At 36.9% G+C, this 26,011-nt stretch overlaps 1 protein-coding gene across 1 annotated transcript in view; it reads left to right on the top strand.

Moving 5' to 3' along the window:
- The window catches only part of NBEAL1 (neurobeachin like 1), a 180,128-nt gene that overhangs the window by 8,260 nt on the left and 145,857 nt on the right, over positions 1-26,011 (top strand). The window contains exons 2-3 of the mRNA XM_027123720.1: positions 10,868-10,959; positions 15,723-15,884. Of these exons, the coding sequence (XP_026979521.1) occupies positions 10,868-10,959; positions 15,723-15,884 (254 nt within the window). The remainder of the gene's footprint in view (positions 1-10,867; positions 10,960-15,722; positions 15,885-26,011) is intronic.

Raw genomic sequence — 26,011 nt, 5'->3', positions numbered from 1 at the left:
GCTTTAAAAAATTTTAAATTTAAGGTATACAAGTTAACTGTAGAAAATTTAGAAAATACAGATATGCAAAAGAAAGTAAAAATTTCATTATTCAGAGATTTTTAAAGTACTTTTATGCATGTGATTGAAAAATCTGTGTAAATTAGTTACGTTTACTACTACAAATCATTAGGATATCAAATTTGAAAAACTTCCATCTGATATGAAACTTGAATATTGTTTTAAACTTATAAGTCCCATTTAAAAAGTGTCAATGTTATATTTAATTAATGCATACATAGTGATATGCTTTTCCTTTCTAAGGAATTTATTTTAGTCCAATTTAGCTAGTTTTTATTGGATGCCTACTGTATGTACATGTTACTTACTGTCATTTTATCCCTTGAATTTAATATTTTTCCTCTTTTAAAAAATTTGGTCATTTAAAAAAAATTAATAAACTATATTTTTAGAGAAGTTTTAGGTTCACAGCAAAATTGAACAGAAAGTACAGGAGGTTCCTGTGTACCCCCTGTCCCCATATATGCACAACCTTCCCAGTTATTGACATCCTGCACCGCAGTGCTACATGATCACTTGACTGACTTCCCAAAAACACTTGAAGCAGAAATTTCTTTACCTGTTAACTATGTGTGAAACTCCAAGATGAACACAAAAAGCAACAGGACATATTACACCTAACATTCCAATACTCTAGATGTTGGTCTTTTCAAGCCTTGTTAATTTTAACTGAGAATTCTCTACACTCTATTGATCAAATGTAGAACTTCATTAAAATAGTTATCTGAATGAATAATTACTTAAAATTTAAGAAATACCTAAAGTAAAAAAATCTTTGTCATTAGGGGTTGGTGTATTCTAAGCCTATTTTTATGCACAGGCCTCTATTAGAATATTGCTTCTTTTCTTTGTGTTAAAATGGTTTCCAAATCTTTCCTGGATGTGACTGGTTTTTATCAGAATTTCCATCAAAATTTTATAACTTTCATCTGGTTGATTGACTGTGAGTTCATCTGAGGTCATGCTTTTCCAACTAGAGTCAGTTTCCCACTTAGATTGTGGGATGTGGGACCTAAGGGAGGATGAATGAAGTCATCAGCTATTGCTTAGTTGAAGAGGTAGCATTTGATTGAGGTTTTAAAGAATTAATAGTTTAATAGTCACAGAGGGTGCTCCAGACACATATAAGGCATGAACAAAAGTACAAAGGAAAAACAACCTTAGTATAGATTTTCATCATTAATGTCAAATTATACCCTGCTGCTCTGTTTTCATGCCTGTCTGTGTACACAATAACTTCATTTTACTGATTAATTTAGTATAATATTTTGAAGACATTTTGAACAGCAGGTAATCTCAACATGTTGGAGTACCAGCTGTGCACATAAATCTAGCAAAAGGACATCACCATGAACACCTGTTACCAGGTTTGCACAGGCAGTGACAAATATAACAGCAGCCTTTCTGACAGCAATTGTAAGATGCATTTTGATTTCAAAGATCCCAAAATGTAAAAAATTATATGTCTTAGAATCAGAGAAATATGGTATAAAAAGCAGTTGTAAAAAAGGATGTCTAGAAATAGGAAAGAAATCCCAATAATGATATTTAAAAACCAATAAATTGGATACGAGTTTAGATAGCTGAAGAGAATTAGAGAGTTGGAAGGGAGGTCATAAGAATTCTTTTTAAAATATATCCTAGGAAGTCAAAGAGTTGGAAAATATGGAAGGTTCTGAAGGATAGTATGAAAACATTTAACACATATTTAATTGGACTCTGAAAAGGAGAGTAAAGAAAGCATGAAACAAATGATAATATTTGAAGAGATTGCAGGTGAGAGCTTTCCAGGATTGATGAAAGTCTAGTAAAACTCAAGGAGAAAAAATAAAACAAATTCCATACCAAGATTCATCATAGTGAAACCACAGTGGTTTTGCAGAAAACCAAAGGGAAAGAGAAAATTCTGAAAAGCTGCCAGAGGAAAAAAAGATTATCTTCAAAGGGATTACACATTAATAGCTGATTTTTCAGTAATAATGATGGAAGGGAAAGAATAATGGATTGATATCTTTAAAGAAAATACTAATGTAGAATTTCCAACCAAGTGACATTTTTTCAAAGAGGAAAGTGAAGTAAAGTCATTTTCAGCAAAACAACAGTTCATCAGGAAAATATAACAGTTTTAAATTTGTGTGTACCTCATAACCTAGTCTCTGAAACAAGCATTGACAGAACTACAGAGAAATGAACATATGACAATCATGGCAGTTTTTTAATTCAATTTATCATATTTTAGTATTTTGTTCTCAGTAATTGGTAGAATGAACAGACCAAAGAAAAAAATCAGTAAAGATACAGAAGATTTAATCAATAGGATCGACAAATTTAAAAAGGGATTTATGTAGAACAACACCCATACATTCCTTTCAAGCACACATATTTACAAAAATGATGATATGACAGACCTTAAAGCGAGTTTCAACAAATTTCAGATGATTGAAATAGAGTATGTTTTCTGACACGAATGTAGTTAAGGAAGAAATGTTGCTAAGGAAGAAATAGCAAAAAAAAAAGTCATGAACTACACTTGAAAACAAACCTTTGATTAAAGAACAAGTAATGAAGGAAAATTAGAATTTCGGGGAGGTGGAACTGAATGATAAAAGTAAGCATTTTAGAGCTTCTAAATGGGGGGTGCCTATAGCATTACTTAGGAAAATTTATGGCTATAAATGTGTTAGAGAAAGAGGCTAAAAATAAATGAACTAGTCATTTGTGGTAGCCAGCCTTCAAGATCCCTACCTCCTGGTATTCACACCCTTTTATAGTCCTCTCCTACATTGTATCAGGGTTTGTCTGTGAGCAGTAGAATTTGGCAAAACTGATGGTATGTCATTTCCGAAATTAGAAAAGACACTGTTGTTTCCATCTCAGTTACTCTTTTTTTCCTTGGATCATTCGCTCTGGGGGAAGCAAGCTGCTATGTTGTGTGCAGCCCTATGGAGAAGCCCATGTTGCGGACAACTGAAACCTTGCCAACCACCACGTGAGTGAAGTTGGAAGTTCCTTCAGCCCAGTCAAGCTTTGCTATGACTGCAGCCCTAGTTTCCGTCTTCATTACAGGTTTGTGAGAAATGCTGAGCCACAGCCACCCACCTAAGCTGTTTTTGAATTCTTGGCCCTGAAAAACTGAGATGATATTTGTTGTTCAAGCTCCTAAATTTAATTTGTTATGTAGGAATATATTATTAATATATCATCCATTTCAAGAAGACAAGGAAAGAACAGAATAGGCCCAAAGTAGAGTGAAGGAAATTGTGAGGGCTTTTTTTCTTTGATGTGAAAATTCTGAAATTTATTATTTTTCAGTTGTTGAAGGAAGTGTACATAAGAAGGTTGACATGTATCACGGAATGTTTAATTTTAATAAAAATTATTATTTAACAGCTTGGGATGAATGACATAAATACAATCTGTATCTGGATATAATTTTAATTAAGAATCTGGAAGTGAGTTTGAAAATAAATTAATAGCTCTTCCTTCTGCAAATCTTTCTAGTAGTCATGGTGGTATAAGGAAATTATAAGGTTTATTACAGAAATTACTCATAATAAAATATTGGATCTAGGAAAAGATAATAGGTAGCTTCTAACATCATGTAAGAGATAACTAGAAATTTATCTTTTGAAGGACATGTATAACACCACCTATGTTGTGTTTTTTTGGGGAAAAAAAAAATCTCTAAATCTGACAGTCTGTAGATCTACTACTTTGCAGGAAATACAGAGGACTGAGGAACATGTTAAATGACATAAAGATGTGCAGTCAGCAAAATCCCTAATGCGAGAAATACTAAATGACAAATGGCCCAGTGTCTTTTATAAATTACAAATGGCCCAGTGTCTTTTATAAACTGACAAATGGCCCAGTGTCTTTTATAAATTAATTTATAAATAAATTAGGGCAAAAAAAAAAAAAAAAAGAAATGTAATAGAAACCTACAGGTTTAAAAAGACTTAAAAGATATACCAACAGTTTGCAATTTATAGACTTTATTTGGGTCCTGATCTTATCGGTTAAAAAAGGCATTTGTGGGACTTCCCTTGGTGGTCCAGTGGTTAAGACTTTGCCTTTCAATGCAGGGGGTGCGGGTTCAATCCCTGGTTGGGGAGCTAAGATCCCACATGCCTCGAGGCCAAAAAACCAAAACATAAAACAGAAGCAATATTGTAACAAATTCAATAAAGACTTTAAAACTGGTCTACATCAAAAAAAAGAGAAAAATCTAAAAAAGGCTTTTGTGAGCAAGGCAGGAAAATTTGAACATCAACTGATATTAAAGAACTGCTAATTTTTTTAGATATGATAATGTCATATTTTAAAAGATACCTTTTATGGATATACATTGAAATATTTGGATGAAATATGATATCTGGGTTTGCTTAAAAGTAACATTAGAGGATGGGGCTATAGGTGAAAGAAGATTGGTTACGCATGATTTGAAAGTTGTTGAAACTGAGTCATACCATTCTCTCCACCTTTTTTGTATGTTTGTGATTTCATTTAATAAAATGCTTTTGGAAAGAGCAGAAATTAATAATAAACATAATAGAAAGGATCAACCAAATAAAAAGTTGGTTCTTTGATAAAATTAATGAAATTCAGTCAGGAAGATAAGGTTTGTGGTTGTATGAGTTTCAGAAATTTCATATTATATTCACCCCTTCCAATGGCGTTCATAAGGCATAGTTCATCTTTTTAAAATTTATTTATTTACTTATTTGGTTGCACTGGGCCTTAGTTGCGGCTCGTGGGCTCCTTAGTTGCGGCAGGTGGGCTCCTTAGTTGTGGCATGCGAACTCTTAGTTGCTGCAGTTCCCTGACCAGGGAATGGAACCCGGGCCCCCTGCGTTGGGAGTGTGGAGTCTTAACCAGTGCGCCACCAGGGAAGTCCTGCATATGTCATCTTAAAGATAATGTATTGTTAAAAGTCTTGTTTAATTTTGCTTAACTAGTGCTTCTCTAACTTGATTAAACATAGCCATCTTTCCTTTTTCTTTTTTTTTAAACTTTTCAAATTGTATCTGTTCTCATCGAAACCGACAGTATTGTTAAGTACTTGCTTAGGAAATGGTGACTTCTCCAGTCTTATAATTCTATGCACCTGTCCCACTGCTTCCTGTTCTTTCCATGGTGGGACAATACCAAATATTGTACATCCTTTGAGCATATCTTGCTATTTTCTATCTGTCTGGAATTCCCCTCTCCCCTCCTCTCTCCTTGAGAATATCTGTTTATGATTTGTGAAAACTTTTGAGTATTTTTATTACTCAGTTACCTCCAACCTTGACAGATTCAGTAGCTCCCTCTGTATTGTTTTGATACTTTTCACAACTGTTCTACCTCTCATGATGTTTTGCACATATTTGTTTATGCTCTTCTTTCCTACTGAAAAAAGAGCACTTTGAGGACAAGATTATGGTTTTTTTAAATTGAGGAATAATTGATATAAGATTATGTTTTGTCTTCATGTCCATAGAGTCTAGCACTGTCCCTGGTTGGTACATGGTTGGCATGTACTTATTAAATGTTTTTTGAAGCAGCTGAGTTCTATTAGAAAACCTTGAGGGCTGGCCTAGTATTTCTGTGGGAGGAATTTATCTTCTTTTGCTAGGACATTAAAAATATGTTATGAATATAACTGACTGAAATGAACTTTTAAAATGCAACTCATATGTAAGTTGCAAGTTGTCCAACATATGGTTGAAATATATGTATGTATCTAAAAGTTTATAAAACTTGAAAGAATACTACAGCCCAAATATCGTTGTGTGGAGGAAGTAAGGTGTTTCCCCCATTCTTACGTGTAACCCTAGCCCATAAGAACTAGGTGAAATTGTATGGATCCCTTAATTCTTTTACCCACTAAAGCCTCCCAGTGGAGGAGTGGATGTTATAAGAAGGTAAAAGCCTCCTGTGCTTTAATGTAATTTAAATAATCACATTTGGCTAGTGGTCACTGCACTGGACAGCACATCTAAGTGTTTAGACTTCATCCTCTGGTAATGGGGGGACGTTGAAAGTATTTGGACAGGAGAGAAAAGATGATTAGATTCAAATTTAACAAACCCCATTAGTAACTGTGTGTAGGTGAGAGAAACTGAAGCTACAGAGACCTGTAGGGAGCTACATAACAGTCCAAATGAAGGACTGTCTTAACGGCAGATGATTGGATGAATATTTGAGTACAAGATCAATAAAGTTGATTTTAATTATTTTATAATTGCTTATTTTATTGAGCATTTGCTAAATGTCAGGTATTGCTGAGTGCCTTACATGTATTATCTCATTCAGTGCTTTCAACAGCCCTATGAGGGGAAGTATTACCTTCATTTTATAGATCAAGAACAGATCAGAGAGATGAAGTAACTTCCCCAAAGTTACACTGAGAGCAAATGCAGAGATTTGAAAGGAAAAGAATACAGTTAAAATCATGTGGCACAGGGGATCATGAAATATTTAAATGTGTATGTGTAGCATAGGACATTCCTGTTTTGTGAGTGAGCCGTAATTTAGGCACATAATAGGTTATAAAAATAGCATTAGGGACTTCCCTGGTGGTGCAGTGGTTAAGAATCCGCCTGCCAATGCAGGGGACACGGGTTCAGTCTCTGGTCCAGGAAGATCCCACATGCCGTGGAGCAACTAAGCCTGTGCGCCACAACTACTGAGCCTGTGCTCTAGAGCCTGCGAGCCACAACTGCTGAGCCCGTGTGCCACAACTACTGAAGCTCGTGTGCCTAGAGCCTGTGCTCCATAACAAGAGAAGCCACTGCAGTGAGAAGCCTGTGCACCACAATGAAGAGTAGCCCCCGCTCGCCACAACTAGAGAAAGACCATGCGCAGCAACGAAAACCCAATGCAGCCATAAGTAAATAAATAAATAAATTTAAAAATAAATTAATAACTTTAAAAAAAGTAACATTATACTTAGCATATACTATGTGCCCTTGACTAGGTTATTTAATTTTCACAACCCTGTAAAGAAAGCTACTATCATTATCTTCATTTTTATAGAAGAAACTTGTGCAAACATAGGGTGACTTGTTCAAGAAAGTGACAGAGCAGGGGTTAGAATCCATGTAATCTGGCCTCAGTGCTCCTGTAGTACTTAATACATTTGTGTGTTGTGTTAATAAATATCATACAAATGGAGAGATAGACCCTACTGTGGTGTTTCATTGTATCCAGCTCTCTTAACCATGAAAATGGCTAAGCTTGAGATTTAATTAATATTGTTTCTGGGTGTGTGGACATTTTTCCTTTTATGGCCTTTGGCAGTAAAGTATAGATCTTCTTAAGGGTTTTCTCAGGCTGTGTGGAATGTGGCTGTTTTATGTGTTAAGTTGTTTATGGCCTTGAGTTTACTGATCCTTAGTTCCTCTTTTCCTCTTTTTGTCCACTAAGCTCCATTTTATTCCTGCTCACAGTTCAAAGACAGTGTAGTGTAGTGTAGTAGAAAGAACACAGTTGGATTCATATATCTTTGCATTTTAATCCCAGCACTATTGATGACTAGCTGTATGACTATGGTTAAGTTATATATCCTTAGAACTTTGCTTTTCTAACCTGTAAAATGGGGAAAATGAAACCTCTAGATGGTTGTAAGGAGTAAGTGGGATGATGTACACTTTTTAAATACCTGCTATAATACTTTGCACATTGCAGAATCTCAAAAAAAAATGTAACTGCTTCACTTCTTACTAAATAAAACATTTCCAGCTTTAAGTACCATTTCTTTCTTTATAGTTAGTTGCTCAACTTCATAGGAGAACTCTGTACTTACCAAACTCTGAATTACCAAACACTTGGTAACTCTGACTTTCAGACTTTGAACTAGATATGGTAGAATTTCTAAATAAACTATGAGGAGGAATACATTAATTCTTTATGGCATTATAAACTGTTTTGTGCTGAACTTTTACAGAGTTTATTAAAACTCTGCTTTATTAAAAAGGAACCATGATAAGGAAAACTCCGGCTACCTGTATTTCTGGAGTCTTATCCTGATGAATGTATGAATGAATGAAGTGCTGGTTGGAAATGAAAAAAGCAATTAATGAAATCCTTGAGAAAATTTCTGACAAGAGGTAGTTCTTTTTCTGAAATATTTCTGTCTTCTCAGTGATGATGTGGATTATAACAATTTATGATCTGATTTTGGAACAGTATATTAATAGAAAAAATAAATACACAAAAGGTTAGCAGTCTGCATATTCTGGGAACATTCTGTTAGGAATTCTGATTTGTGTGTAATGCTTTTATTTTAGGGAAATAAATTATTTGAGTTCCCTTTATCCAAGAGCAGTACCTAACCAGTGATATTTAATGAGTAAGTAAGACTCCTGATATCATGTTGAAATTGACTGGAGTAAAAAAGTGTTAACGAGGTGAAGGAAACAAATTTGAGCATCATTGGCTCCGGACGCGCAGGCTTAGCGGCCATGGCTCACGGGCCCAGCCGCTCCGCGGCATGTGGGATCCTCCCGGACCGGGGCACGAACCCGTGTCCCCTGCATCGGCAGGCGGACTCTCCACCACTGCGCCACCAGGGAAGCCCTGAGCATCTTTTTTAATGATGTAATTTATATTTAAAAAGACATTTCTGAGGAATCATGGTTTTTTTCAAATCATCTTTGAGATGTAACTTACAGACCTTAAAATGCACAGATTTTTGGGCTTCCCTGGTGGCGCAGTGGTTGAGAATTTGCCTGCTAATGCAGGGGACATGGATTCGAGCCCTGGTCTGGGAGGATCCCACATGCCGCGGAGCAAGTAGGCCCGTGAGCCACAACTACTGAGCCTGCGCATCTGGAGCCTGTGCTCCGCAACAAGAGAGGCCGCGATAGTGAGAGGCCTGCGCACCGCGATGAAGAGTGGCCCCCGCTTGCCACAACTAGAGAAAGCCTTCGCACAGAAATGAAGACCCAACACAGCAAAAGTAATTAATTAATAAACTCCTACCCCCAACATCTTCTAAAAAAAAATGCACAGATTTTAAGTGTCAAATTTGATGAGTTTTGATACAAGCAAACATTTGTGTCACTACTACCTAATAAAACAAATGGAAAATTTCTATTACCTAGGAAAGTTTTCTTTGTGCCCCTTTGTAGTCAGTCCTCTGAAAGACAATCAGTGATCTAATTTCTGTCACCATAGCCTGCTCTAGAACTTTGTATAAGTGAAATCACACAGTGTATATGCTTAATGCCTGGCGTCTTTTGCTCAACATGTTTTTGAAATTTCTGTTCATTGTCGTATCAACAGTTCATTCATTGTTATTGCAGAATAGCATTCCATTGTGTGAATATACCACAATTCATCAGTTAACCTTGTTGATAGAATTTTGGTTTGTTTCCAGTTTGGGGCTATTAAAAATAAATCTTCTATGAACGTTTTTGTACAACTTGTTTTTGTGGATATATGTTTTCACTTCTCTTAAGAGGAATGACTGGGCCATGTGGTATATTTATGTTTAAAAGAAACTGCCAAACTGTTTTCCAAGTGATTATACCATATTATACTCCCACCAGAAATGTGAGTTCCAGTTACTCCACATCTTTACCAACACTTGGTATGGAAAGTCTTAAATTTTAGCCATTCTAGTGGGTGTGTAATGGTATTCCATTTCATTTTAATTTGCATTTCCCTCGATAACTAATAATGTTGAGAATGCTTTTGCATGCTACTTGCCCATTTGTGTATCTTCTTTTGTGACATGTCTGAACCTTTTGCTCATTTTAAAATTGAGTTGTCCTATTTACATTGATTCATAGGAGTTCTTTATATATTCTTGGTACAAGTCCTTTGTCAGATATATGTACTGAGAATATTTTCAGCTGGCATATGGCTTGCCTTTTCATTTTCTTAATGGTGTCTTCTGATGAATCAAAGTTTTAAATTTTGGTTAAGACAAATTATTATTTTTTTCTTTTTTTGCTTTGTGATTTTTGTGTCCTAGCTAAGAAATCTTTGTCTACCCCAAGGCTGCAAAGGTATTCTGTATTTTCTTTTAGAAGATTTTTTAGTTTTTATGTTTAGGTTAATGATCCATCTCCCATTTTATCTTATTTCTGCATTTTATATTTTTCATTAATTCATTGGGCACCTGGTCAATGCCAGGAGCTGTTTTAGGCACTTGATGTCCATTAGTAAAAAGAAATCACTTGTGGTGGGCCCTTAGATAGGCCTTGAAATTGTGAAGCCTACAGTCTAGGGGAAATGACAGATAATAAATTAATAAATAAATAAATTATACAGTATGTTAGAAGGTGAGAAAGCACCATGAGGTGGGGCAACAGAATAGGGTAGAAGGTAAAGGTTAGTGAGAAGGTTTAAGAAAGGGTGGTAAAATTTGGCCTCATTGAGAATAAGCCATTTAAAGAATGACTTGAAGATGTAGGAATTAGCCATTCAGCTATCTGATGGAAGAGTTTCCTGGGTAGAGAAAACAGCCATTGCAAAGGCCTGAGATGGGAACATGTCTGGTATGTCCCAGTAACAGCCAGGAAGCCAGTATGGTACAGGGTGACAGTGGATAAGGCCACAGAGATAGGGGAGGGCAAATTGTTTAGAATCTTATAGGACATTTTTCAGATTGTAGCTCCTTGTGTGAGTGCCATGGGTTCACTATACTTAATATACATTTTAAAACAACACATCTGTCTTCTGTATATCATTTAGAGATTTCATATTATTGTTTCTTTAGATTTATCAATTCATATCTGCTCAATAGGAGTAAAAGCATTTTTAAAAAAAATTCCTGAAAGATGTACTTAATATTAAAATGGTTTTCTTATTTCAGAAAGATCCAGATTACCTGAAGCTGTGGTTGGACAATTTTGTTTCTAACTATGAACAATTCTTAGATGTTGACTTTGAAAAGCTGCCTACCAGGTATGTTGAAACACTCAATTTCCTACCCTTGGGTGAGTTTGTTAATTTTTGGTACAAAAACTTCATTGATGACATTACAAGGATGGCAGTTATGTGACACACATAACCCTGCTTTCACGGCAGACATTTCTGATTGATCACAGCAGTCTTTCTTGCTGATACTAGACGTGACTTCTAGAAGCCTCTTCTTTACTTTGTTCAGCCACTGGCAATTGGGTGTCCTGCAATTCATTTCAATTCTGACACTACCTGGAGTTAGCGCCAGATCCCATGAGTTAAAGGCAAAGTCCTCCACAAGACTGCCCTCACTTCAGACATCGTTAGCAAGTCTTGGGAGCCACCGACATTTCTGATCAACAGGCTGTAAATTTGGGGTTGACATGACTCCCTCAGGTTCAATAATTTGTTAGATTAACTCACAGAACTCACTGATAGTCCTATACTTATGATTACAGTATTATTATAAAGGATACATGTAGGACAGGGCCTGGGAGGGTCTTGGATGCAGGGCATCCATGCTCTCTCCCTTTGGAGTCAGGGCATGTTGCTCTCCCTGAACATCAGTTCATTCAAAGAAGGAAGCTCTTTGAGCTCTGGGTGTCAGAGTTTTGTTGGGTCTTATTCATTGACCATGTGATTGAACTCAGTCTCCAGCTCCTCTCCCCTCCCAGAAAGTTGGGGGGGGGGAGTTATTCAGACGTGGCCAGCCCCTTTTTTGAAACTATCTAAGGGTCCACCATGCATCACTTTATTCATTTGCATAAAATTTCTTTATTATATGACAGGCATTCTATTGTAGTTGAAACTTATTATACTTCTTTTCCTAGCTTTAGAGAAGGGCCTTAGAAAACATCTTGGAGGAGGTTAAGTTTTAGGATTTTTTAAAACTAGGTTTGAAAATCATGAGGGAAAAATTAGCATCTTATGGAAATGTATAAGTGAAATTACAAATATTTTCTCCCATTCCTCTGCCTACATCTGTTTCTGCAATCTCACTGTTCCCAGGCCCACTTCCCAGATAAAGTTCATATTGTATCTCAAGTCATCTTGTGGACCTAGGTAAGAGAGGTTAGGTTTGCTGTGGTTAAAAGCTGGAGAAATGAGGACATACTTTTAGCCACAAAAGCAACTCCATTTATAGAGATGTGTTGAGAGAAGAGGAGAGAAATGGGTGGTGGTTGAGGATGAAAAGTATCTGGTGAATTAAAAATCTTCAAGGACGAAAATATTTGCAGTTTGGGGGTGGAGGTAAGCAGTGAGAGTTTAGACACAGGTGAGTTGAACCTGGAGAATCACATGGGAGCCAGATCATGAAGTGCCACAAATGCATTACTAATGGACTTTGACTTTTTGTTATGGAAGATACAAGGCTCTACTAAAGAATTTTCTGCATAAGAGTATCATGGGACTTCCCTGGTGGCACAGTGGTTACAAATCCGCCTGCCAATGCAGGGGACACGGGTTTGAGCCCTGGTCTGGGAAGATCCCACATGCTGCGGAGCAACTAAGCCTGTGTGCCACAACTACTGAGCCTGTGCTCTAGAGCTCGCGAGCCACAACTGCTGAGCCCACACGCCACAACTACTGAAGTCCACGTGCCTAGAGCCTGTGCTCTGCAACAAGAGAAGCCACTGCAATGAGAAGCCCGCGCACTGCAACCAAGAGCAGCCCCCGCTTGCCGCAACTAGAGAAAGCCTGAGCGCAGCAGCGAAGACCCAACATAGCCAAAAATAAATAAATAAAATAAGTTATAAAAAAAAAAAAGAGTATCATGATCAAGTTTGTTTTTTAAAAGTCACTTCGGTGGCATTATGGAGGTTGGATTGGAAAGGGTTGAGACTGAAGGCAAGAAGCCCAGTTAAGGGGTAATTGTAATAATTCAGAGAAAAAAATCATTAGCGCTTTGGACCAAGGCAATGAACTTAAAAAACAATATGGTTATGCTCAGAAAGCACAAGTACTGTATTTATAAATACAGTTTCAGAGTTCTTCCCCATTAGATTATTTGTAACAGGTTTATAAAGGTTGAAAATCAGTATTAAATCTTGAACTCAAAATAAGATTATGTATTATTGATGTCTACTCATAAAAGAATATTCTTGTAGTTTATACTTAGGAGTGCTTTTATTTTAAAAATTTATAGCTCATTTTAAATCATGAGCCTAAGGATCTTATGGAGTCAGGATTTTGGCCTTTGAATGCTTGGGGTTTTGTAAGATGCACTTGTTATCATCCATACATTATAAATGTCTCCTTCCTTGGGAGGTCATTTCTAAAAACACTATGTAGACTTATATTGCCACTATATTTAAAGTAAGATGAAGAATCTCAAGAGTGTTTTTTTACTTGTGATTTAGTTGGTTTATTTAAAATTATATTTCATATCTTTGTCTTTCAAACTGAACCATGAATTTAGATTTTGCTTGTAGTAAACTTTCAATTTTTCAAGTGAATATTATATGTAAGATCTGTAAAACTAGTCTAGTCACCTTAAAGATAAGAAACTCACAGATAATCCTCATTTAAAGTATACTGACTTTATAGAATTTCCAAGTTAGAGAATTCATAATAGAAGGCAAGGATTGCTTTTACCAGATTATAAGGCCTTGAAATTTAAGCTGGACTTTTTCCTACTTAGAACAATTGGCAGCTGTTTACAATAGACATTGACTAGGCAAATTGAGGAGTGGAAAAGATTTCTGGAGTTTGGGATATTTCAGCAAAAGGAGCTTAGAATTTTGGACAATAAAGTCCTAGAGGTGGGAAAATTCTTCTAAATTCTTAAATCCTCATCACATTAGGAACAAGGCCAAAAATTCCAACTTTGTCTATATGCCATGTCCTAAGCAAGCCCCAATTTTATAATGAGAGTCAGTTAAAAAAAAAAAGATTGCTCTTTTAGAAGTTAGTATTTTTTTCTGCCCAGTTAAATCAAAATGTGTGTAAATAGAAAATGGGACAATTAAGGACAAAAGGAACTACTCCTTTAAATAACTAAAATGGAATATTGGGAAATCTAGTGTCTTCTTGCTTGTTGATTTAACATTTTTGGGAAGTGCAGAGGAATAGTTTCACTTCGTCTTGAAAATCAGTTATATTTAAATGTTTGTTTATTATTTTGAAGTTAACCCTGGTTTTTCTAATCACCTCTTTTTAGCTCTCCAAAAAAAAATTAAATATAAAAATGAGTGTTTCTGATACCATCTATAAATAAGAGAGAATGAAAGAATCCAAAGCTGCAAGTGAAATGATGCCCAGACTAAAATGAAACATGTATTTTTAGAACATGATTATATAGTATTAGGCAACCTTGGTAGTATGCTTTGTGACTTGTGTTTATTTTATAAAATGCTTTATTAATTTATGTTGTAGGGTGGTTCAGGAAGAGGCTAATAATATTTACATATGTGTTTATGTGACTACTGCTAAGATGCTTCAAATTTCTTTGTCTACAGTGAATGCCTTTTACTCAATGTAAACATAGTACTAATACTTCATGTTAAGCATTATCTGAAGAAAAGACTATTGTAAAGTATAATTGCCATTTAATCATGGAACTCTTCACAGTGCTTCTTTGCTATTTGAGCATTTTTCTTAACAGAGATAGGGAAATAATACAGTGGTTTATGAAAAGATTCTGAGGCTTTAGAGATAGTATATTTAAAATGCATTACATATTTAGAGTTCTTTACATACTTTGTTTTTTTTTTTTTTGCGGCACGCGGGCCTCTCACTGTCGTGGCCTCTCCCGTTGTAGAGCACAGGCTCCAGGCGTGCAGGCTCAGCGGCCATGGCTCACGGGCCCACCAGCCGCTCCGCGGCATGTGGGATCCTCCCAGACCGGGGCACGAACCCGTGTCCCCTGCATTGGCAGGCGGACTCTCAACCACTGCGCCACCAGGGAAGCCCTCTTTACATACTTTAAAGCTGAAAATGCACATTGACTTTCTGGTTTCAGAGCCCAGTGAAATAGGGTGGATATCTGATATTACAGTTTTATAGATTAGGGAACTTCAGAGATTAAATGAAGTGCTTCATGTTACAGAGGTGGAACTTAGTATGCAGGCTTCTGACTTTGAATCTAGGGGGTTTTAATGTGAGAGGCACATGCAAGGAGCCAGTTACATCTGGTATTGGCTTTTGCCCATAAAGAACCATATTGTCTTCTTACACAGAAACCACCTGTCACAAAATATTGATGTATTGCTTTAAAAGAGTCTTCTACTGATGCTCATGCTTGGGGTTCTACATTCACCTCTATCTTTCTCCTTTCATTTTGCTAGTTTTCTTCTCTCCCTCTTCTGATCAGATGGCTTAGGGACCCTGTAGGTAGGTGAATATTGTTTATTTAGTAAAGCAGTTAACAGATATTAAACTAGTTAGAGGTACTTCATTTTTATTTGCTAGTTACCGTTTCTTTTAGAAATGGTATAGACACATTGTATTTCTAAATAGTAGAAGGTGAAGTAATCTTATATTTTAAATATTTTCTTTAACAATAGCACAATTGAAAATACTAAATAGCCTTTTTTTCTCTCTCTTCTCAGTAAGACTCCTCTGAAGTAAGACTAACCACTCTGCTCTAATAATCTTCTAAAATGTCACTCTCCATTTGGTGGTACTATGCAGAGAGGAAGGCACAGAATATCTGGACTAAAAGAGCTTCTTTAGGATTTGAGCTGAAAATGTAGTTACTTTAAAGTGCCACAGATTTTCGTCCTGTATTTAAACACCCTTCTTATTTTGTTCCCCTTATATTGTAGGGTAGATGATGTGCCTCCAGGAATATCTCTGCTTCCTGATAATATTCTGCAGGTTCTGAGGACCCAGCTTCTGCACTGTGTTCAGAAAATGGCAGATGGGTTAGAGGAAGAACAACAAGCCTTGTCAATTTTGCTTATCAAGTTCTTCATTGTTCTTTGCAGGTATCTGGTACAAATAAACTAGTTATCTGTTTCAAATAATTATTAGGAAACTAATAATGCATTTATTAGTTATTAATGATGTTTGTTGTTCATATGGAGCTTTTAGGGATGAGTACAGCTTTTGCAATAGGCTTGTGGTTTGTTATTATATTGGAAAGCCTTTTACTATATCTACTTAGAGAGATTCAGCCAGGATAAAAAATAATTGCTTTAGAGTAAAGACAATGACAGGAGTTTTTACTTAAGAATTTATTGCACTGGTATTTTCTATATGGTCCTCACCAATAAACATGTACGTATACATTTTTATACTGTGCGTTATCATTTGTGAAATGTATTTTTCTAGTCTTTCATTTTATAATTTTACCAAAGAAAGTATAATTATTCCATAGCTTATATTTCCAGATTTATAGATGATTAGGTCTGTGGTACTTAAATTTTGGTGTACATAAATGTCAACTGGGAAGCTTAATAGAAATACAGAGTTTGAGCCTTATGTATGGAAGTTCTGATCCAAAAGAGCTCAGGCATTTTGAATTTTCACACATTCCATTAATCTGCATATAAGAATTTGAGAACCGTTGGGTTAGGGGCATCACATGCCTCTTAAAATCTGTCTTCTTTTCTTGTTCTTAGAGGAAAAGCTTTCAGTCTTTTACCATTTAGTATGATATTTGCTGTGAAATTTTTATATATAGGTTTTATTATGTTGAGGTAGTTTCCTTCTGTTCCTAGTTTGCTGAGTGTTGTTATCAGGAATGGTTGCTGAATTTTGTCAAATGCTTTTCTGCATTAATTGAGATGATCATCTGGGTTTTTTTCCCCTTTATTCTGTTAATATGGCATATTACATTGATCAGCTTTCATATGTTTAACCATCCTTGCATTACAGGAATAAATCCCACTTAGTCATAGTGTGTAATACTTTTAATATACTGTTGAATTCTCTTTGCTAGTATTTTGTTGAAGATCTTTGCATTAATGTTCATAAGGGATGTTGGCTTGTAGTTTTCATGTAGTCTCTTGTTTGGCTTTGGGATCAGGGTAATACTGGCCTCATAAAATGAGTCAGAAAGTGTTCCTTCCTTTTCAGTTTTTTAGAAAAATTTGAGAAGGATTGGCATTAGTTCTTCTTTAAATGTTTTGTAGACTTCATGAGTGAAAACATCAGGTCCAGGACTGCTTTTTTGGGAGAGTTTTGATTACTGATTCAGTTTCCTTACTAGTTGTAGGTCTATTCAGTTTATTTATTTCATCATGGTTTAATCTTGGCAGATTTTGTGTTTCTAGGAATTTGTCCATTTCATCTATGTTATTCAATTTGTTGTTGTACAGTTGTTCATAGTACTCTCTTAATAATCCTCTGTATTTCTGTAGTATCAGTAGTAATATCCACACTTCATTTTTGATGTTAGTAATCTGATTCGTCTCTCTTTTTCTTAGTCTATCTAGCTAAAGGTTTGTCAATTTTGTTGATGTCTCCAAGGAACTAATTTTTGTTTTCATTGATTTTCTCTATTTTTAAAAATTTATTTTAATCTCTGCTCTGATCTTTATCATTTCCTTCTTTCTGCTAACTTTGGATTTAGTTTGTTCATCTTTGTCTGATTCCTTAAGTTGTAATATTAGGTAGTTGGTTTCTTGTTCTTTTTTTTTAGTGTAAGCACTTACACCTATAAAATTCTCCCTTTGCACCACTTTCATTGCCTCCCATAAGTTTTGGTAAGTAATGTTTTCCTTTTCATTCATCTTAAGTATTTTCTAATTTCCCTTGTGGGTTTCTTCTTTGATCCATTGATTATTTTAAAGTATTTTTGTTAATTTACACAGTTTTGTGAATTTTTCAGTTCTCTTTATGTTACTGATTTTTAACTTCATCCTGCTGCGGTTAGAGAAGATACTTTGTATGATATCTGTCATTTTAAATCTGTTGAGACTTAATTTGTGGCCTAATATAGTGTCTATCTTGTAAAATGTCCCAAGTGCACTTGAGAAGAATGTTTGTTCTGTTCTTGGGTAGAGTCACCTGTATATGTTTCTTAGAGCTATTAGATTTACTGTGTTAAGTCCTCTGTTGCTTTACTTATCTTCTATCTAGTTGTTTTATCCATTATTGTGGATGAGGTATTGAATTCTCCAGCTATTATGGAAGAACTATATGTTTCTCTCTTCAATTCTGTCAGTATTTGCTTCATATGTTTTGATGGTCTGTCATTAGATACGTAAATGTTCATAATTGTTATATCTTTTTGCTAGTGTAATACCTTTGTTATATCATATATACTTTTATTACATTATATTTTACCTTTTATTTTATTTATTTTTAACATCTTTGAGTATTAATTGCTTTACAATGTTGCGTTACTTTCTGCTGTATAACAAAGTAAATCAGCTATGTGCCTACGTATATCCCCATATCCCCTCCCTCTTACGTCTCCCTCTCACCCTCCTTATCCTACCCCCTAGGTGGTCTCAAAGCACTGAGCTGATCTCCCTGTGCTAGGTAGCTGCTTCCCACTAGCTATCGATTTTACATTTGGTAGTGTATATATGTCAGTGTTATTCTCTCAATTCATCCCAGGTTACCCTTCCCCAACCCCGTGTCCTCAAGTCCATTCTCTACGTCTGTGTCTTTATTCCTGTCCTGCTCCTAGGCTCATCAGAACCATTTTTTTTTAGATTCCATATATATGTGTTAGGATACGGTATTTGTTTTTCTCTTTCTGACTTACTTCACTGTATGACAGAGTCTGTATGACAGACTCTAGGTCCATCCACCTCACTACAAATAACTCAATTTCATTTTTTTTATGGCTGACTAATATTCCATTGTTTATATGTGCCACATCTTCTTTATCCATTCATCTGTCGATGGACACTTAGGTTGCTACCATGTCCTGGCTATTATAAATAGTGCTGCATTGAACATTGTGGTACATGACTCTTTTTGAATTATGGTTTTCTCAAGGTATATGCCCAGGAGTGGGATTGCCGGGTAATATAGTAGTTCTATTTTTAGTTTTTTAAGGAACCTCTATACTGTTCTTTATAGTGGCTGTATCAATTTACATTCCTACGAACAGTGCAAGAGGGTTTCCTTTCCTCCACACGCTCTCCAGCATTTGTTGTTTGTAGATTTTTTGATTTTGGCCATTCTGACTGGTGTGAGGTGATACCTCATTGTAGTTTTGATTTGCATTTCTCTAATGATTAGTGATATTGAGCACCTTTTCATGTGTTTGTTAGCAATCTGTATATCTTCTTTGTGGAAATGTCTGTTTAGGTCTTCTGCCCATTTTTGGATTGGGTTGTTTTTTTAATATTGAGCTTCATGAGCTGCTTGTAAATTTTGGAGATTTATCCTCTGTCATTTGCTTCCTTTGCAAATATTTTCTCCCATTCTGAGGGTTCTCTTTTTGTCTTGTTTATGGTTTCCTTTGCTGTGCAAAAGCTTTTAAGTTTCATTAGGTCCCATTTGTTTATTTTTGTTTTTATTTCCATTTCTCTAGGAGGTGAGTCAAAAAGGATCTTGCTGTGATTTATGTCATAGAGTGTTCTGCCCATGTTTTCCTCTAAGAGTTCTATAATGTTTGACCTTACATTTAGGTCTTTAATCCATTTTGCGGCGAGTGGGGGCCACTCTTCATCGCGATGTGCGGGCCTGTCACTGCCATGGCCTCTCTTGTTGCAGAGCACAGGCTCCAGATGCATAGGCTCAGTAGTTGTGGCTCACGGGCCCAGTTGCTCCACGGCATGTGGGATCTTCCCAGACCAGGGCTCAAACCCGTGTCCCCTGCATTGGCAGGCAGATTCTCAACCACTGTGCCACCAGGGAAGCCCTCCCTTTTTTTCTTGATGAGTCTGGCTTATGGTTTATCAATTTTGTTTATCTTCTCAAAGAACCAGCTTTTTGTTTTATAGATCTTTGCTATTGTTTCCTTCATTCCTTTTTCATTTATTTCTGATCTGATCTTTATGATTTCTTTCCTTCTGCTAACTTTGGGGTTTTTTCTTCTTTCTCTAATTGCTTTAGGTGTAAGGTTAGGTTGTTTATTTGAGATTTTTCTTGTTTCTTGAGGTAGGGTTGTATAGCTATAAACTTACCTCTTAGAACTGCTTTTGCTGCATCCCATAGGTTTTGGGTGGTCGTGTCTCTGTTGTCTTTTGTTTCTAGGTATTTTTTGATTTCCTCTTTGATTTCTTCAGTGATCTCTTGGTTATTTAGTAGCATATTGTTTAACCTCCATGTGTTTGTATTTTTTACAGTTTTTTTCCTTTAATTGATATCTAGTCTCATAGCGTTGTGGTCGGAAAAGATACTTGATACAATTTCAGTTTTCTTAAATTTACCAAGGCTTGATTTATGACCCAAGATCTGGTCTATCCTGGAGGATGTTCCATAAGCCCTTGAGAAGAAAGTGTATTCTGTTGTTTTTGGATGGAATGTCCTATAAATATCAATTAAGTCTGTCTCATTTAATGTGTCATTTAAAGCTTGTGTTTTCTTATTTATTTTCATTTTGGATGATCTGTCCATTGGTGAAAGTGGGGTGTTAAAGTCCCCTACTATTATTGTGTTACCATCCATTTCCCCTTTTATGGCTGTCAGCATTTGCCTTATGTATTGAGGTGCTCCTATGTTGGGTGCATAAATATTTACAGTTGTTATGTCTTCTTGGATTGATCCCTTGATCATTATGTAGTGTCCTTCTTTGTCTCTTGTAATAGTCTTTATTTTAAAGTCTGTTTTGTCTGATATGAGAATTGCTACTCCAGCTTTCTTTTGATTTCCATTTGCATGGAATATCTTTTTCCATCCCCTCACTTTCATTCTGTATGTGTCCCTTGGTCTGAAGTGGGTCTCTTGTAGACAGCATATACACGGGTCTTGTTTTTGTATCCATTCAGCTAGTCTATGTCTTTTGGTTGGAGCACTGAATCCATTTACACTTAAGGTAATTATCAATATGTATGTTCCTATGACCATTTTCTTAATTGTTTTGGGTTTGTTATTGTAGGTCTTTTCCTTCTCTTGTGTTTCCTGCCTAGAGATCCTTTAGCATTTGTTGTAAAGCTGGTTTGGTGGTCCTGAATTCTCTTAACCTTTGCTTATCTCTAAAGGTTTTAATTTCTCCATCGAATCTTAATGACATCCTTGCTGGGTAGAGTAATCTTGTAGGTTTTTTCCCTTTCATGACTTTAAATATGTCCTGCCATTCCCTTCTCTTTTGCTGAGTTTCTGCTAAAAGATCAGCTGTTAACCTTATGGGGATTCCCCTTTGTATGTTATTTGTTGCTTTTCCTGCTGCTTTTAGTACTTTTTCTTCATACTTAATTTTTGATAGTTTGATTAGTATGTGTTTCGGCATGTTTCTCTATGATTAATATGTGTTTCAGCATGTTTTTCCTGTATGGTACTCTGTGTGCTTCCTGGACTTGACTGACTGTTTACTTTCCCATGCTAGGGATGTTTTCAACTCTGATCTCTTCAAATATTTTCTCAGACCCATTCTTTTTCTCTTCTTCTTCTGGGATCCCTATAATTCGAATGTTGGTGCATTTAATGTTGTCCCAGAGGTCTCTGAGACTGTCCTCAGTTCTTTTCATTCTTTTTTCTTTATTCTGCTCCCTGGCAGTTATTTTTACCATTTTATCTTCCAGCTCATTTATCTGTTCTTCTGCCCCAGTTATTCTCCTATTGATTCCTTCTAGAGTATTTTTAATTTCAGTAACTGTGTTGTTCATCACTGTTTGTTTGCTCTTTAGTTCTTCTAGATCCTTGTTAAATGTTTCTTGTATTTTCTCCATTCTGTTTCCGAGATTTTGGATCATCTTTACTATCATTACTCTGAATTCTTTTTCAGGTAGGTTGCCTATTTCATCTTCATTTATTTGGTCTTGTAAGTATTTACCTTGCTCCTTCATCTGTAACATATTTTTTTGTCGTTTCTTTTTTTTTTCTTTTAATGGGTGGTGCTGTATTCCTGTCTTCCTGGTTGTTTGGCCTGAGACATCCAGCACTGGAGTTTGCAGGCAGTTGGATAGAGCCGGGTCTTGGTGCTGAGATGAGGACCTCCTGGGGGCCTCACTCCGATGAATGTTCCCTGGGGTTTAAGTTTCTCATTAGTCCAGCGGTTTGGACTTGGAGCTCCCACCACAGGATCCCAACTCCTGGCCTGGGAACCAAGATCCTGCAAGCTTCGTTGTGTGGTAAAAAAAAAAAAAAAGGAAGAAGAAAAGGAGCAGTGCAATATGCAAGAATATAGAACAAAATAAAATTAGAAAGATGAAAAATATATTAATTGAAACAACTCCAACCGGGTAAAATAAAACCATAACAGTAAAAAGAAAAATAAAAAAGGGGGGGGGAACAAGCCAAAAGGAGAGAATGTTAATGAAGTATAAAGAATAAAACTAGAAAAATAAAAGATTTTTTAGGAAAAATAAAAATATAAAACAATCGACAACAATGAATCAACAAGGTAAAACAGAACCCCAGTCTAAAAGAGGAAAAAAGAAAAAAAAAAAAAAAAAACCTTGGCTGTAGGGGGCAAAGTTTAGGCAGGGGTGGAATTTACGCAGGGGCTGGGTTTAGGGTGGAGCGGGACCTAGTCAGGTGGGGGGATGAGTTTTGAGCGTGGGGCAGCTCCTAAGCTTAGGACCCACGCAGCTGGAAACGCCCTGGGGGTAAGGCCTTGACAGAGTGATATTCAGGCATAGGGTGGGGCCTCTGCTTAGGACCTGTGTGGAAGTGGAGAGGCAGCACATGGAAAGGAGGGCCTCTGGAGTGTGGAGTTAGGGAGTTTGGAGGTAGGGCCCTGAGTGAGGGTGTGTGGGTGGGGTTTAGGCCCAGTGCATCGGATGGGGTCTCAGAGGGCGTTCTCTGAGTGTACAGGTAGGGCCCTGGGTTGGGGTGTAGGGGCGGAGCTTGGGTTCTGCGTGGCAGGAGAGAGGCTCTGAGGGCAGAGGATTAGGCCTGGGGCCTAACAGGCTTCCTGGTACCTAAGTGGACAGGGAAGGCACAGACTGCATTCCCTTCCATTCCTTCATGCCCCCTTCCCCACCATCTCCCCCAGGGTCTCCCCCATTGCTGCTGGACCCCTAACCGTGGGTGGGTCCCACTGGGTGTAGGAACTCCTCCCCTCCTCCATCCACCCCTCAGGGGTGCCAGTCCCGGAGGTCCAGCCTTTACTTTTGCTCCCCCTTCCCTCCTTCCCACTCCCTCAGGACCCATGCATCTGGAAGGGGCCTTGGTGGACAGAGGATCAGGCCTGGGATCTCAGCAGGTTCCTGGGGGCCCAAGTGGGCAGGAGAAACCTGGCCATGCTCCCTTTTGATCCTCTGCCCTCCCAGTGGTTCCCCAGTTTCCCGCTTCGGGTGTGGGATCCCTTCCCCTCCCCCAGCTGCCCCTCAGGGGCATCAGGCCCATCCCGCCTCCACTTCTCCTCTTCCATCACTCCTTCCAAGCCCCACATCCTACCCGCTCACTGGGGGTTCCTCCCATCCCTTTAGGTGTCTGTGGTCCCCCGCTGGTGCCTGGTAGGTGCCCTAGTTGTGTGTAGACGCGAATTCCGCGTCCTCCTAGTATGCCATCTTGACTCTGCCCCCTGTACCTTTTAAAATATATGATGTCCTTCTTTGTTCCATGTAACCTATTTTGTCTGATATTTGTATGTCAGCCTCTGCTCTCTTTGAGTTACTCTTTGCATGGAATATCTTTCCCTCTGCCTTCAGTTTCAACCTGTTTGTGTCCTTGGACATCAGGTAGACAGTATATAGTTGGATCCTGAGTTTGTATCCATTCTGCCAATCTCTTTTCTTTTTTTGTCTTTTTTTTTTAATATATCGTGATTGGAGTATAATTGCTTTACAATGTTGTGTTAGTTTCTGCTGTACAACACAGTGAATCAGCTATATGCATACCTATATCTCCATATCCCATCCCTTTTGAGCCTTCCTCCCACCCTACCTATCCCACCCCTCTAGGTCTTCACAAAGCACCGAGCTGATCTCCCTGTGCTATGTAGCTGCTTCCCACTAGCTGTTTTACATTTGGTAGTGTATATATGTCAGTGCTACTCTGTCACTATGTCCCAGTCTCCACTTCCTGCCCTGTGTCCTCAAGTCCATTCTCAATGTCTGCATCTTTATTCCTGCCCTACCACTCATTCATCAACACCATTCAGTCTCCTGTCTTTTGAATGGAAACTTTAATCCATTTACATTGAAAGTAATTACTCCTAAGGAGGAATTTACTTCTTTTACTGTTCTATTTGTTTTCTTTATGCCTTAAAACAGAAGTTTGTTTTTTTTTAAATTTATTTATTTTTTGGCTGTTTTGGGTCTCCGTTGCTGCCCATGGGCTTTCTCTAGTTGTGGCGAGCGGGGGCTGCGCTTCGTAGCAGTGCATGGGCTTCTCATTGTGGTGATTTAAATTCCTTTATCATATTCTTTTTTTATAACGAGCATTTCATTATTTATTTATTTTGTAATATTTGTTTATTTATTTATTTGGCTCTACCGGGTCTTAGTTGCAGCATGCAGGATATTTTAGTTGCAGCATGCGGGTTCTAGTTCCCTGACCAGGGATTGAACCCAGGCCCCCTGCATTGGGAGCACAGAGTCTTAGCCACTGGACCACCAGGGATGTCCCCTTTATCATACTCTTTTGTATACATTCTGTAGATATTTTCTTTGTGGCTACCATTGGTGTTACATTTAACATTCTAAAGTTATAACATTCTAATTTGAATTTATACCACTTTAATATCAATAACATACAAAAACTCTGCTCTTTTATGGCTCTGTCCCTAGTCCTTTTGGTTGCTGATGTCACAAAATTACATTTACACAATGTTTGCCCCCAAACATAAGCTAATAGTTATTTTAGATGCATTAGTCTCAAATTATGTATAAAACAAGATTTGGAATTACAAACCAAAGTTACAGTAATACTAGTTTTTACCTGAACAATTTTATTTCTTTAAATATAATCTCTTAAATTATATAAAAACAAAGAATACAGTTACAAATCACTGTTTCAATAATACTAGCTTTTATAATTGCCCATTTATTTACCTTCATTGAGATCTTAGTTTTCCATGCAGCTTTGAGTTGCTGGATAGTGTCCTTACCTCTCACCCTGCAGAACAGTGTTTAGCATTTTTTGTAGGGTAGAGCGAGTGATCACAGACTCCATTACCTTTTGTTTCCTGGGAATGTCTTTATTTCTCCCTCACTTTTGAAGGATAGTTTGCCAGATACAGGATTGTTGGTTGACAGCTATTTTTCTTTTAGCACTCTCAGTGTATCCTCTCACTATCTTCTGGCCTAAGTTTCTTAGTAGAAATCTGCTGATAATTGTATTGAAGATCCCTTATATGTGATGATTTGCTTCTCTCTTCCTATTTTCAAATAGTCTGTCTGTCTTTTGAAAGTTTGATTATAACATGTGTCTCAGTGTGGGTGTCTTTGAGTTCACCTTATTTGGAGTTCGTTGAGCTTCTTGGCTGTTCATATTCATGCCCTTCATCAAATTTGGGAAATTATCAGCAATAATTTAAGTATTCTCTCTTTCCCTTTTTCTTTCTCTTCTTTTTCTTAGACTCAATCTTTTTTCTTTGTGTTGTTCAGACTTGATAATGTCCATTGTGCTATCTTCAAGTTCACTGATTCTTTCCTCTGCCAGCTCAGATCTACCGTTGAATTCCTCTAGTGAATTTTTCATTATAGTGATTATAGTTCCAGAATTTGTTTCTGGTTTCTTTTTAGTTTTTTTTAAATCTCCTTACTGATATTTCCATTTTGTTTACCCATTAATTTCTTGACTTTCTCCACATCTTCCTTTAGTATTGATACTTTGAGCATCTTGAAGACAGTTATTTTGAAGTCTTTGTCTAATAGATCTTTTTCAGGGAGTTTCTGTTGATCTCTGTTTTTTTTTTTTGACTGGGCCATATTCCCCTATTTCTTTGTATGCCTTCTGATTTTTGTTTTTAATTGAATACTGGACATTTGAATCTAAGAATGTGGTAACTCTGAAGATCAGATTTACCCCCTTTCCTGGGGTTTGCTGCTTTTTGTTGTTATTTTTGTTTATTTGTTTTATTTTTTGATCCTTACAGATT

The sequence above is a fragment of the Aethalodelphis obliquidens genome, unplaced genomic scaffold (assembly GCF_003676395.1).
Source record: "Aethalodelphis obliquidens isolate GAN/ISIS:26980383/991018 unplaced genomic scaffold, ASM367639v1 scaffold2, whole genome shotgun sequence".
NCBI classification, from domain to species: domain Eukaryota; kingdom Metazoa; phylum Chordata; class Mammalia; order Artiodactyla; family Delphinidae; genus Aethalodelphis; species Aethalodelphis obliquidens.
This window is presented reverse-complemented; position numbering and strand designations above follow the sequence as displayed.